Source organism: Brachionichthys hirsutus, chromosome 18 (assembly GCF_040956055.1).
Source record: "Brachionichthys hirsutus isolate HB-005 chromosome 18, CSIRO-AGI_Bhir_v1, whole genome shotgun sequence".
Lineage (NCBI taxonomy): Eukaryota > Metazoa > Chordata > Actinopteri > Lophiiformes > Brachionichthyidae > Brachionichthys > Brachionichthys hirsutus.
Genome location: NC_090914.1, coordinates 74,411 through 88,679, shown reverse-complemented (window position 1 = coordinate 88,679; position 14,269 = coordinate 74,411). Strand labels below are relative to the sequence as shown.

The following is a 14,269-nucleotide window of genomic DNA, read 5'->3' as shown; positions in this document are numbered from 1 at the left end:
GAAGATCTGTCCGTGGGTCTGGTGTAGATGTGAGGATGCTCCTGGAGACGTGGGGGACGAGTTCTTATTATTCACACGCGGTGAAATATGAACATCTCAACATGTCAGTCACGGCTCACCTTCGGTGGGCAGATGAGTTCTTCTGGGTCTGAAAACGTGTTCGTCATCTCTTTACCCCCCTCAGGCTGAAACTGAGGAAACATCTGAAGGTCAGTCAAGTCTGCTGACTCCCACTGCCCCCACCCCCCCTTCACTTCTGGGTATATGTCCGTGTCTCTCACCCATCCGTAAAATATGACCTTAGTACTTAATATGTGTAGTATGTTCATATCACCTGTTATCAACCTGTATAATAAGTACATTATGTCAATATCACTCCCATAGCATGTCCACCAGTACCGGTATATGTTGGTGCACTTTGAAGTATTCTATGTATATTCTAATTTCACCTCTATATTTTGTTTATATCCTTCCATAGAAACCAATATATTTTGTCTAGCTTCATAGAATGTTCATAGCGTGCATAACAACTGTGAAGCATTTTAACCCGTCTAATTCTGTCCGGTTAAATGCTAAACTGCATTTTGTTATCTTGTACCGGGACTTGAACATGTGTATTGACAATAAAGGTGAACCTAACCTAAACCAAACCTTTAGCTCATTTATAACATGTGTTATAACAGAATCATGAAAATGCACCATGTTGTTCCACAGTCCCTTTGCCAGAGATTCATGTCCTTTAACTGTGAAGTGGAAACAGTCAGCTGTGAAGAAGCTCAGGTCAATGCTCCCATCCTGAAGTTAGAGAGGCAAACACCATTAGGCCAAAGATAAACACTGATTGATCATCATCATCATCATCGTCATGTAAGAGGACTTACAGGAAGTCTTGTCGGTTCTGCAGTCTCTAAATAAGGTTGCAGAACAGCAGCAAAATCTTTCTTGATGAAACGATCACTGTGCAGAAGCACTTCTAATCGTCTCTGTGAAGTGTTAAAGCAGCATCATTAATAAAGTTTTGTTTATTATGAACAGTGAAAAACATTCAGTGTTCTGGGTTTTCAGAAACTTTCCTTCCAGCATTTTTTAACAGCTTTGACCTTTCGAAGCAGGAAAACGAAAGTTGTCTGTCCAAAAATGACTGAATTTATTCAGAGATCAAGCTGTTTGTTGAGCACACTCACCTGGAACTCATAATTAATCTCAACCAGCTCCTGCAGGTCAGTGGAGTTTTCGTCAGGTTGAACGAGGCAAGAGCAGAAACTCCTGTGAGCAGAGCATCAGGTCATACTTTTATCATGCAGATGAACAAACAGCATGAACTTCCTGAAGTAGAACTCAGTAGAGCGCCTGCAAATAATGTGTCCTAAAAGCCTGAAAGAGCTTCTGATTAATGGCTGATCAGCTAACCTTTGAAGCTGACAGCCAAGAGTTGGTCTCTGAACCTCTCTGAGAGGCTTCATGCGAAGAATCTGCACCACGTTGACGATGGTCCTTGGGATCTGGAATCAGACGATACCATTCATGAGTAACGTTCAAAGCGACGTCTTTTGTTACTGAAACCGACTTTCCTAGTCGTGCAGGAAGAGTGAAACTCTGCGTTTACAATTTATTTATTCCAACGAACCTTGACCTCTGCTGTCTTACAAAATAGCACCTGAGGGTCTGAAGGAGATCTCACGGGGGGGGGTCACAAGTATGTTTTACTGTATTTAGTGTGTGACTACGTTGGTCCTGGGGCTCAAACACTTTCTACAGTTTTTGGTCCGATCATGGATCTTTAGAATGAATAAATTGCTGCTCTGACGCTACCTAACATTCTAACATTCATATTACACTCAGCTTATGCTGGCACTGAGCTAAGCCTGCGTGCTATCCAGCTTTGTAGGATTTGTTTGTCATCTATCAATCACTTTGTTTCCTGATGACGGGGGTTCATAAATTCTTACCTCGTTCATCATCAGCTCCAGAGCCTCTGTCATGTGGTGAATGAAGCGATCAGGGGAGAACATGGTCTGCATAGATGAAAGGATTGCATTGATCTTTCTACACCATCAGTTCATCGTAACACAAATTGCCATGTTTACTATATAACGAGAATAGCTCATATTGTCTCGTGACGATCATATAAATAACCAGAGGTGAGAGACTGACTGTGTTCATATCAAAAGTAAAGTGCACACCTCCTGACCTCCTGACCCCATCTCATATCGTTGCTGGGCGTGGCTGGACGGCCGCACAGGTGTGTTCATTTCAACTGACGCCATGTTGCGTAGGTCTACGCTCGACTAACTGACAAACGGCCTCACTATCTTTTTCTCTTGAAAATTATTCGAGAGAGAAAAACCCACAATAAATCAAAGCATCACATTCCACAGCATCGAATCCTTTCATGTGAAGAAAGACGGCATTTGTCTGGATAGTCTCTCGTCAATTCATCATTTCACCTACTCTTTTACTTTTTCATGTTTTCTTATAATTTAAATAACTTGTATAGATGTCAAACATTTGCACTTGTGTAAATAGTACAATATTCATCATCTTCTTCTGGTTTGTCCGTCAAGGGTCGCCCTAGCAACCCAACCTTCTCCACTTCACCCTGTCCTTTGTATCATCCTCCCCAACAGCAGCCCCTCTCATGCCGTCCCTCACTGCGTCCATGTCTCTCCTCTGGACATGTCCAACCCAAAGGCTGGTCTCTGACCTCGTCTTGAAGTGTCACAGATAAACATGCTCCACCTACTTTGTTTTTACAGTAATCACAGATGTCGTTCATGCCGATCAGCATCGTTACCACCTTCCAGTCCCCGTGGAAGTCCAGACCCTAAAAAAGAAGCTCGGCTCAGTTTGGTGAACATCCCCATCCAATAAGCAGAAAGCTGAACGATGGAACTCACCGGGTAGGACTTGAACGTGCTTATCATGTGTTTAATCTGATCTGTGACATTTCTGGAGAGGACACAACCTTTACTCATCACTCATAGACATAACGAGCAACTGGAATGAACGGCAGTCTTCATCGTCAAAGCTGCAGCCGCCAGCTACAAGCTAAGCTCCACTTTTTAATTGATTACTTCCAAAATGCACAAATGAATACTAATAATAAGGACGTTGTCCAGCCTGAGAGTCTTACAGTGTGTTGTGGCCGGTGACAGCAAAGTTGAAGCCGGTCTCGTTGACTGTTGTCAGGCTGCCATGGAGAGTCATCATGGGGGACGGACCCAGCAGGTTGGGATTAAACAGTTTGAAAATGTCTAATCAAACAAGACGTGGCAGGTGTAATATTAACAAAGACCAATTATTTTATAAATGCAGACAAAGATCAAGGAAAGACATCCTGGAGTAAATAGTCGTGATTTATCTAACATTATCTAACAGCTCAACTATACAGCACAGCTGTGGCTTTTTTTTTAAGTCTGCGACTGAAAGTTTTGGTTATGAATTGGCTCACTTTTCACACAAAAAATCAATAATCATGGGCCAATACAGAGACATCAACAGCTCCTGATGTTCCAACAATACACGTGACCGGATGCCAGCTGAGACGCGGCGGCTCTGAACCTACTTGCCAGGGTGATGATATTCCGGTACGTTCCGTATCCTCCGATGCTGAACACGCAGCGTTTGGGATGGGTGGAGTCACAGCAGCGATAAACATCATCAATCATTTCTGGACTTATTCTAATATGAGTTCAATGCAGTTTAACAAATCAATTAGCATCTTTTTGGATTCTTTCAAATCACAATTTCAGAAATATGGAAAATTGATAATGATGTCACTTTTACAAGCTGTGAAGGAAACAAGCGTGTTCTCTGACGAGTGGAGAATGTAACGTGTTTAATACGTTTACGTTGCGCTACGGTGTGGCTGTTTCACAAGGGAGGAAGGGGTTATCTTCCACTTATTGATCCCTTGCCCCGGCAGCACAGATGCTGAAGTGTCCTCCAGCGAGATATCGAACCTTCCAATTGCGCTGAATGGCTGATTGATGAGCATTGAATGATTGCTGTTGATATTGCTCCAGATTAGTTAATGTGTCTTGTGCCAGTCAGAATGGATGGACTGGAAAGGTGCTATTTAAGTACTATTTACTGTATATTCAAAAAAACTATTTTCAAATCTGAGTATAGGATTGATTCACCTCCAAGACATGTGGCGAAATTCAAAAGGTATGGAGAGAATAGTCGAACCATTTGCACCAATAGCTGTCTGCAAAATACAAAACATGAGAAACCTTTTTATTATCAATGTTTTATCACCATTACTTAACTGATTTACAAGCTTTAATGGCTTCTCATAGATCTGTTAAGGCCTCACTCACAGTTAAAGAGTCTCCAAGTGCTGCAATGACTTTGATGTCTGCGGCTTTGACATATTCAACTGGAAAACAGGACCAAAAAAGCAGTCAGAACAAACAGAGGAAGCACAGCTCCAGGTTATTTCTGTACTTGGAAACCTTTTGTTTGAGCTTTCCTAAAAACCTTGTCCTCCCTTTGTATGTGCAAACAGTTGATCTTTGGGTTACTGTGATGGCCCCAGACTGTGTTTGCTCTGCCTGCAGCTGAGACCTGGCTCCCATTCCCAGGTACAAGGTGTCTGCAAGCAGCAAATCGCTGGCAGTTGTTCCAGACACGGATGCTGCAGCCGTCCCGTCGGCCCGCTCCCTAAGCCTTGCTGTCCTTTCGTTCCTGCCTGTTGCTTCGCACTGACTACACTGCTGCGTATAGTCTGGATCCACCGAGTGGAGACTAAAGATCTTAGTTAAATACAGCAGAAACAAGTGCCCTAATGTTACTTCTGTACACCGTATATATATTCTTTATGAAAATGAAAACTGAAAATCTTTGAAAAGCTTCAAAGTAGTTCTCACTCAATGTGACTCACCTGAGGACGGTGGGGTGGGAGATGGACTCATGTCAGGGCAGCTGAATGGAGGATGAAGACGGCGGTGGGGAAAACCCATTCCGTCCTGAGGGAAAGGCACACGGACACATTCATGGAAGGTTGTTCCGATCCGACCCACCACCGGTCCACGGTGGATTTATTGAAGCCATACACGACGGCTGTATCTACAGGCGGACCGCTCAGCAAAACTGCCAAAGCATGGCGGCGCAGTGGTTGATCGAAAGGTTGCCGGTTTGACTCCCGGCGCACGCGGTGACCAGCAGCAGGCTACGGTTAGAAAGCGTAACTGCTGTAAACCAAATTGCCCTCCGAGGGACAAATCAATAAAAAGTATTTAGTATTCTTTGCATCAGATCTGTGGGACTCTGGGGGGTTAGGGCCCGTGGGCAGTCCACACCTGCCCCCCTTTTGAAAACTTGTGGTGCATTACGCAACAACACATAAAGCAGAACCTCAAACAAGCAATAACAGACAAAAAATACTTTGAATTATTGTCTTCCTCTCAAATATTGTATCTGAAAGTGTAATTTCCAAACAAAGAGCGAGTTAATCATTCAACTCTGCAACAAAATAAATGGTTAATTTATGGGAATAACCTAACAAACGTCACACCGAGACGATACCTGGCTGAAGTCTTCCTCCCTGATTGTGGAGCCTGCAAGACAATAAATAATAGATTAATGAAAAAAACTGGTTTGGGTACAACAGGGAGGTGAAATGACAGTACAAGAGATATTCTTACTAACAGATCAAACACAGGGCAGGAAAAATGAGAAGCATATTTGAACGCTTACCGCCTACTTGCCGTGAGACGAACGTGCAGACAGCAAACAGCAACCAGGCCGACATGTCGTCTGGTAGACGCAGGAATAAAAGCCGAGCTTTGTGCTGCACGTTTATTACTGGTGTGTAACCTCCTTAAAGAAGACTGACTAACCCTATCTTTGACCTTTGCAGCCATTAGATCATTATATAGATAGATTATTCCTGGAGGAGGAATGCACCGTACTAAAGACGACAACAAGCCCGTTTAAAATGTGAACGTGGACTTGAATTCAGCTGCACTTTGCTTTCCTGATTCTACTGAACGAAACGACCGCATCCCTGCCGCCATCCTTCCCTCATTTGAGAACAAGACCCCAAGATGCTTAAACTCCTCCCCTTGAGGACAGACCACCGCTTCCTGATTTAGAGGCGCTGACCCTCATGGCATTCGCTTCCCACTCAGCTGCAACGCTGGGGGACCGGGGTCGACTGCACCCGGCGGCCCCCTGGGGCGGGTAGCGACTCCACATTCTGTTTGTATTTCTACATTATTTACAACAGGATTACAAAGACACGGGCATGCAGATTGGTTTATTCTAACCGACCGGTCTTCTTACAGTGTGAAGGAATGAAATGATGAATAAATAAATGCACTTTGTTCCAACAGCTTCAGTGGAAACAAACTTTTTGAAGTGAGACAGCAAAATGTCCCCTTTGAGCAGCTTCCTGTACGAGACACAGAAACTGAAACATCGGAGTCGTTGATGGTCCAGGTAAGAGTTCCGATCCAGTCTTCAGTCCTCCATCGAGCGCTTTGAGATTCAACATGCATCTCCACACGAGTTACACTTAAAGAATAAATCTGTTTTGCTTAGCGACATTTTAAGTTGCAGTAACTGTAGAAGCGGAGAACAACTTGCGCTATTGGGTCAAACGTTTATTGAAATTCAAATAATTTCCCAAACGCAGCCTCTGAACAGCTGACCAACATCTGGAGAAAGCTAGATTTAATTACGCTCCCGAATGAAAACATGAACGCGTACACGGCAGGTCTGTCCTTTGTCTCTCATTGACTCATGCTGGGAGTTTACAATGGGACGTCCCGGACAGGTTTAAAAACTGAAACCGGTACTACAGTCCAGTCTTCAGAAGAGTCGGGCTCCGTATCCAAAAGTCTGTTTAATAGCCGCAAAGTAGTATCTCTTCCAGCCGTCCTGCGTCCGTTCCTCCTCGCTGTCCGGGACGCCGCGACACTCCACCTTCAGCTCCGTCTCGCTGCTCCGGTCCAAGAAGGTCATTGTGACGGTGGCGTAGTGCTCTGTGCCGCAGACAGACGACCGTAAGTTACCACTGGAGGGCAGGTTATCCCGAAAGCTAACGCTAACCAAACGGGACCGTACCGGGACCCACACCCGAGCTGCAGCGTCTTTACTACAGGCCATTCTTTCATTCTTTGGAAATACTCGACGTACGTACCGCAGGGCCAGTTGTTGTACCTCCACTTCATGACTAGTTTCTGGTCCGGCAGCTGGAGGAGAGGACCAGCGGTCAGTTTATCCAAAGTCTCACAAACTGAATCTGTAAACGACGACCGTCTCACCAGCTCTGTGAATTCACCGATGATGTTTCCGTCGAGGAGACGAAACTTTCCGCCTTTCTCTGCTTCTACAGTCGCTGGAGCGTTTGTGAACGCCTGGATCATCTGCAGACGGGCAGGAGACACGATAAAAACATCCTCCTACATTCCCCGATCAACTCAACGTCTCCCCGTGACGGTTCAGGCGCTTCTGAGCACGACGAACTCAAAGATAAAGTCATTCTTCTGAGCGACCTGAACACGAGTCGTGTGAGTTGGAGAACATTTGTCCAGTAGCGCTAGCACGCCAGCACCATTTCTCCAGTGGTATTCTCTCGTCAGCGAGGATTAAGTGGACCCGGTTGAAACCGGAGACGGGTCAGATTCGGCAGAGGACGCTCACCTCCTGCCTGAGAAAGACTCTGTAGAGCTCCGTGGGCGACGCCTGGAAGGTCTCTCTCATGCTGAATTTGCAGGTAGGGATCCTGATACCCGTTCTGACGGGAGCAGCCGTGCCGCTCGGGGACGAAATCTGCTCCACAAGAAACAACAAAGTCTGGTGAAGATCGGCTGCACGGAAAACACGGAGCGTGCTGAATAATCTACCTGAGTTTTATTGGGCTCCGCCTTGGACTGGAGCGAGGAACAAGGCGGAGCCTCACCGTTGGTGGTCGGAAGGATCATTCCCTGCGTGAACTCTGCAAAAAGAAAAAAGAGGTCGCTTAAAACCTTCTTCTTCATCCTCACTGAATTTAAGGTGTTCTTCATGCTCTCCCCCTTCCGGGGGGACGACCCAGGCCAGCCGAGGGACAGTCTCTCCAGCGTGTCCTGGGTCTTCCCCGTGGTCTCCTCCCGGTGGGACGTGCCCCGAACACCTCACCAGGGAGGAGCAGCGGCTCTACTCCGAGCTCCTCCCCCTATCTCTAAGGGAGAGCCCCGCCCCCCTACGGAGGAAGCTCACTTCAGCCGCTTGTACCCGGGATCTCGTTCTTTCGGTCACTGCCCAAAGCTCGCGACCTGCAGGTGAGGGTAGGAACAGAGACCGACCTGCAGGTGAGGGTAGGAACGGAGATCGACCTGCAGGTGAGGGTAGGAACAAAGATCGACCTGCAGGTGAGGGTAGGAACGGAGATCGACCTGCAGGTGAGGGTAGGAACAGAGACCGACCTGCAGGTGAGGGTAGGAACGGAGATCGACCTGCAGGTGAGGGTAGGAACGGAGATCGACCTGCAGGTGAGGGTAGGAACGGAGATCGACCTGCAGGTGAGGGTAGGAACGGAGATCGACCTGCAGGTGAGGGTAGGAACGGAGATCGACCTGCAGGTGAGGGTAGGAACGGAGATCGACCTGCAGGTGAGGGTAGGAACGGAGATCGACCTGCAGGTGAGGGTAGGAACGGAGATCTACCGGCAGGTGAGGGTAGGAACGGAGATCGACCTGCAGGTGAGGGTAGGAACGGAGACCGACCGGCAGGTGAGGGTAGGAACGGAGACCGACCTGCAGGTGAGGGTAGGAACGGAGACCGACCTGCAGGTGAGGGTAGGAACGGAGATCGACCTGCAGGTGAGGGTAGGAACGGAGATCGACCTGCAGGTGAGGGTAGGAACGGAGATCGACCTGCAGGTGAGGGTAGGAACAAAGATCGACCTGCAGGTGAGGGTAGGAACGGAGATCGACCTGCAGGTGAGGGTAGGAACGGAGATCGACCTGCAGGTGAGGGTAGGAACGGAGATCGACCTGCAGGTGAGGGTAGGAACGGAGATCGACCTGCAGGTGAGGGTAGGAACGGAGACCGACCTGCAGGTGAGGGCAGGAACGGAGATCGACCTGCAGGTGAGGGTAGGAACGGAGACCGACCTGCAGGTGAGGGTAGGAACGGAGACCGACCTGCAGGTGAGGGTAGGAACGGAGATCGACCTGCAGGTGAGGGTAGGAACGGAGACCGACCTGCAGGTGAGGGTAGGAACGGAGATCGACCGGTAAATCGAGAGCTTCGCCTTTGGGCTCAGCTCTCTCTCTCTCCACCTTTGGGCTCAGCTCTCTCTCTCTCTCCACCTTTGGGCTCAGCTCTCTCTCTCTCCACCTTTGGGCTCAGCTCTCTCTCTCTCTCCACCTTTAGGCTCAGCTCTCTCTCTCTCTCCACCTTTGGGCTCAGCTCTCTCTCTCTCCACCTTTGGGCTCAGCTCTCTCTCTCTCCACCTTTAGGCTCAGCTCTCTCTCTCTCTCCACCTTTGGGCTCAGCTCTCTCTCTCTCTCCACCTTTGGGCTCAGCTCTCTCTCTCCACCTTTGGGCTCAGCTCTCTCTCTCTCTCCACCTTTGGGCTCAGCTCTCTCTCTCTCTCCACCTTTGGGCTCAGCTCTCTCTCTCTCTCTCCACCTTTAGGCTCAGCTCTCTCTCTCTCTCCACCTTTAGGCTCAGCTCTCTCTCTCTCTCCACCTTTGGGCTCAGCTCTCTCTCTCTCTCCACCTTTGGGCTCAGCTCTCTCTCTCCACCTTTAGGCTCAGCTCTCTCTCTCTCTCCACCTTTGGGCTCAGCTCTCTCTCTCTCTCCACCTTTGGGCTCAGCTCTCTCTCTCCACCTTTGGGCTCAGCTCTCTCTCTCTCTCCACCTTTGGGCTCAGCTCTCTCTCTCCACCTTTGGGCTCAGCTCTCTCTCTCTCTCTCTCCACCTTTGGGCTCAGCTCTCTCTCTCCACCTTTGGGCTCAGCTCTCTCTCTCCACCTTTAGGCTCAGCTCTCTCTCTCTCTCTCCACCTTTGGGCTCAGCTCTCTCTCCACCTTTAGGCTCAGCTCTCTCTCTCTCTCTTCACCATGACGGATCGGTGCAGAGTCCGCATCACTGCAGACGCTGCACCGATCCGTCTGTCGATCTCTCGCTCCATCCTTCCCTCACTCGTGAACAAGACCCCGAGGTACCTGAACTCCTCCACTAGGGGCAGGATCTCCTCCCCGGCCTGGGGGGTGCACTCCACCCTTTTCCGGCTGAGAACCACGGCCTCGGATTCAGAGGTGCTGATTCTCATCCCGGCTGCAAACCTCTTCAAAGCTCCACAGAAAGAATTGTTTTCCACATTTCAGAAAGGCTTCATGACAAACTTCTGCTGTTTGACAATTTTAAGAATATTCTCATTTGCTTTACCATTTCTGACGAATAGAAATTTTGAACTCACATTTCATAAAACGTCCAACATTTTTATCTAGTTTCATTACCCGGGATGGACACGCCCACCAGACTAGGGGATTTGCTGCTTTGACTTTTAGAGTTGAAATCAATCTGATTGTCTGAGGTGTCTCTCACCTGTCTTCAAGGACTCAACGTAGCTGTCCAGAGCTTTACGGATCCGCTCTGCTCCTTTCGTCCTCATCAGGTTCTTCAGGGGCGTTTCAGGTTCATCTTTATGCAGCGATACGGAGATCTGGACCAGGATCAGGAGACGCGTCACCACACCGGCCTCAGACCCACCAAGCCCATCAGAATCACACTTACATCCAGATCCTCCATGTCGTTCTCATCCGATAGGTTCGGAACATCAAAAGTCCCTTTATATTCCATTCCTGTCTTTGATGTTCCTGGAAAAACAGATCTGGTGTTAAATATACAGATAATACAATAACTGCTGCACTTTAAGAAGTACTTCTGGTAGAAACAAGCATCGTTGTACATATTATGTGTCTTTTTAATTTATTGTTATTTTGCATCCGTGGAGTAATTTATTTGTATTTGTATTGGATTTATGTACCAAGGACTTTCAACGGAAACAAGACCGTACTTGTACTGTAATACACGCTACTGTTTGACCGTACTTGTACTGTAATACATGCTACTGTTAGACCGTACTCGTACTGTAATACATGCTACTGTGTGACTGTACTTGTACTGTAATACATGCTACTGTGTGACTGTACTTGTACTGTAATACATGCTACTGTTTGACTGTACTTGTACTGTAATACATGCTACCGTGTGACTGTACTTGTACTGTAATACATGCTACTGTGTGACTGTACTTGTACTGTAATACATGCTACTGTGTGATTGTACTTGTACTGTAATACATGCTACTGTGTGACTGTACTTGTACTGTAATACATGCTACTGTGTGACTGTACTTGTACTGTAATACACGCTACCGTTTGACTGTACTTGTACTGTAATACATGCTACTGTGTGACTGTACTTGTACTGTAATACATGCTACCGTGTGACTGTACTTGTACTGTAATACATGCTACTGTGTGACTGTACTTGTACTGTAATACATGCTACTGTGTGACTGTACTTGTACTGTAATACATGCTACTGTGTGACTGTACTTGTACTGTAATACATGCTACCGTGTGACTGTACTTGTACTGTAATACATGCTACTGTGTGACTGTACTTGTACTGTAATACATGCTACTGTGTGACTGTACTTGTACTGTAATACATGCTACTGTTAGACTGTACTTGTACTGTAATACATGCTACTGTTAGACTGTACTTGTACTGTAATACATGCTACTGTTTGACTGTACTTGTACTGTAATACACGCTACTGTTAGACTGAACTTGTACTGTAATACACGCTACTGTTAGACTGTACTTGTACTGTAATACATGCTACTGTGTGACTGTACTTGTACTCTAACATTCTATCTAATAAATATATTCATCATCATCATCACAGTAGAAAGGTGTTCAAGATACTGTCCTGATAGGCTCTTCTGCAGTCCCCCCCCCCCTTAGACTCACCTGTCCAAGCAGCTTTCAGGTTCCATTCATAGAAGAAAATAAGTTTCCCTTTCCGGTTATTAATCGAGGCCTCTCCTTCCAACTTGCTGACCTCTGTGACCTCGCAGCTCCCCTCGTCACTCGCCACGGTCAGGCCGAGAAGCAGGGACCTCAATTTATCTGATGACCAGTTTGTTGCATCTCGTTCAGTCCTGGAAAGTCCAGCAGAAGCCGATCAGACAGATTCCACACGAGTCTGCTTCCTCCTGAAGCGAAGCAGGGAAGTGCTCCAATGTTTCAGCCGTCATATGACATACCGTCAACCCTAACCCTAACCCTAACCCTAACCCTAACCCAACCAACCATTATCAGATGACATATCGTCAAACCAACCATTACCAGATGACATACCGTCAAACCAACCATTACCAGATGACATATCGTCAAACCAACCATTACCAGATGACATATCGTCAAACCAACCATTATCACATTTTATCTTCACGTCTCAGCAAAACTGGGTTTTCTGGGTGCCAGGAAATGCAGGTAATAAACAGGATTGTTTGATACACTAAAAGTAAACATGCCATATGGACAAAACTTGGTGACAATTTATGGTATGTCAGAAGAGGCAAAATGTAAATGATTAACAGTATAATTCCTGTGGCCTACAGAGACTATAATGGACAAACTTGCAGCCTTTATTTGTGCATGTATTAAGTCTGTAAGGAATGACCTCTTTTAAATGCTCAATAAAGATGGTCACATATTTCACGACACTAATTTCTCATGTATTGACTTCCTTTCCATAGATCAATAAACTGCGGTAACATTTAATCATTTTTTAAATGCATTCCTTCACGTGTTTCAGCAGTAATTCAGAAACGGAACACTTCCTTATAAAATATTACAGTAGACATAATAATATATATGTTGTAAATGCGGAACACGTGCGTTGCGTCACTGACAGTGTCGTTAACGACAAAGAACGTTCCACAAACTCAATCTATGAATTAGGATCGACCATAACCGCAGCTAGCTCCGAGTGAAGCTAAGTGGACAGCGACTCTAGAGTTAAATTAACTCGGCTCCTTCGGCGATTCTTAATTTAAATAATAATCTCGGATCCGTTTAGGACGATAACTATTTTCATTCAGGATAAACCCTGGAGAAGACGCCCGTAGCTTGACGCAGCGCTGCAATGGAGATAAATGTGTTGATAGCATTAGCGGGACAGCTAGCTAGCTAGCTAGCTGTCCCGCTAATGCTAGCTAGCTAGCTAGCTGGCCTTCCATCAGACCTCACCAGTGCCAGTTGTTGACATTAGTCGCATCGGCTCTCTCTTCTACGATCCAGCGAGGGTCTCCTTCCCCCCACTTTGCCATTTAGCCGGATAAACCGCGTTCTTAATAATGCTGTAAAGGTACGGCCTTCTGCCGGCGACCGTCCGGGGCACGTTGTTTCCGGGACCCTCCAGCGGCGCTGCTGCATTTACCGTCTGTGCTTGGAAATAGCTGGAAACGGAACTTTGTCAGTCGCGTGGAACCCGGAAGTTCTTTTCTGACGAACACTTCCGTAAAACCAATGGTCCCTCTAAAGCAATTACATAGACAAAACATCGATTAGTGCGTGCGGAGCCCCGCGCCTTATGGGGAAAAACTCCAGAGAAACTTACTCGGAATCCTGACCTATTTTAATTCTAACTTTATAACTCGGGATCGCGTGAAAGTTTAGCTTTGTTAGCAATGCTGCTGCGTTAACCATTTGTTTACTTCCGGGTCAAAATGGAGGATCAGAATCAGAACTAGTTTATTATTGCCATTGTCAATGAGGGTTCACAAACTATGAATGTTTCTCCGTGAAGTCGTGCAACATGTAACAGTAATGACTAAGAACATCATGGGAAAGGTTTATAGCGTTTATTTTGAGATTATTTTAACAGAAGGACGCACGCACGGCTGTTCCTATGCGCATTGCGCACGCACACATCAGTGCGTGCGCACGCACGGTTGATAAATGAGGCCCCTGGATCTTTTCTGTGTCATCACCAAAGTTCCCTCTAATCTTTCATGCGTCTGAACAAACACTGAGCAGTCCCTTGAGCAACATTATAATACATTTTATTTGAAACACACTTTACATTTGAAAGTAAATCTCAAAGTACACAATAAAAACAAATAACATAAAAACAAGCGATAAAATCAACAAATAAAGGATGTTACTGCATGTGGTCCCGCGAAAGTCCTGCTGCGATGACAATGGCGTCTATTAGACGCGCAACAACACGTGAATGTCATCATTAGCCGGAG

At 46.5% G+C, this 14,269-nt stretch overlaps 1 protein-coding gene across 1 annotated transcript; it reads right to left on the bottom strand.

The window, feature by feature from the left end:
• Positions 1 to 6,247: 6,247 nt before the first annotated feature.
• On the bottom strand, positions 6,248 to 13,450 carry ahsa1b (AHA1, activator of heat shock protein ATPase homolog 1b). Its single transcript, XM_068751814.1, has 9 exons — positions 13,266 to 13,450; positions 11,982 to 12,172; positions 10,734 to 10,816; positions 10,545 to 10,662; positions 7,854 to 7,945; positions 7,651 to 7,779; positions 7,272 to 7,373; positions 7,148 to 7,199; positions 6,248 to 6,989 (listed from the first exon to the last, which is right to left on the bottom strand). Exons 1-9 carry the CDS (start codon positions 13,343 to 13,345, stop codon positions 6,817 to 6,819), a joined length of 1,020 nt encoding a protein of 339 aa, XP_068607915.1. The 5' UTR covers positions 13,346 to 13,450; the 3' UTR covers positions 6,248 to 6,816.
• Positions 13,451 to 14,269: the final 819 nt, after the last annotated feature.

Coding starts and splice junctions, on each gene's coding strand:
- ahsa1b (XM_068751814.1), bottom strand. CDS start 13,345: ATGGCAAAGTGGGGGGAAGGAGACCCTCGCTGGATCGTAGAAGAGAGA. Junction 10,663..10,733: donor ACGACATGGAGGATCTGGAT/GTAAGTGTGATT, acceptor ATCCTGGTCCAG/ATCTCCGTATCGCTGCATAA. Junction 7,200..7,271: donor TCGGTGAATTCACAGAGCTG/GTGAGACGGTCG, acceptor CCTCTCCTCCAG/CTGCCGGACCAGAAACTAGT.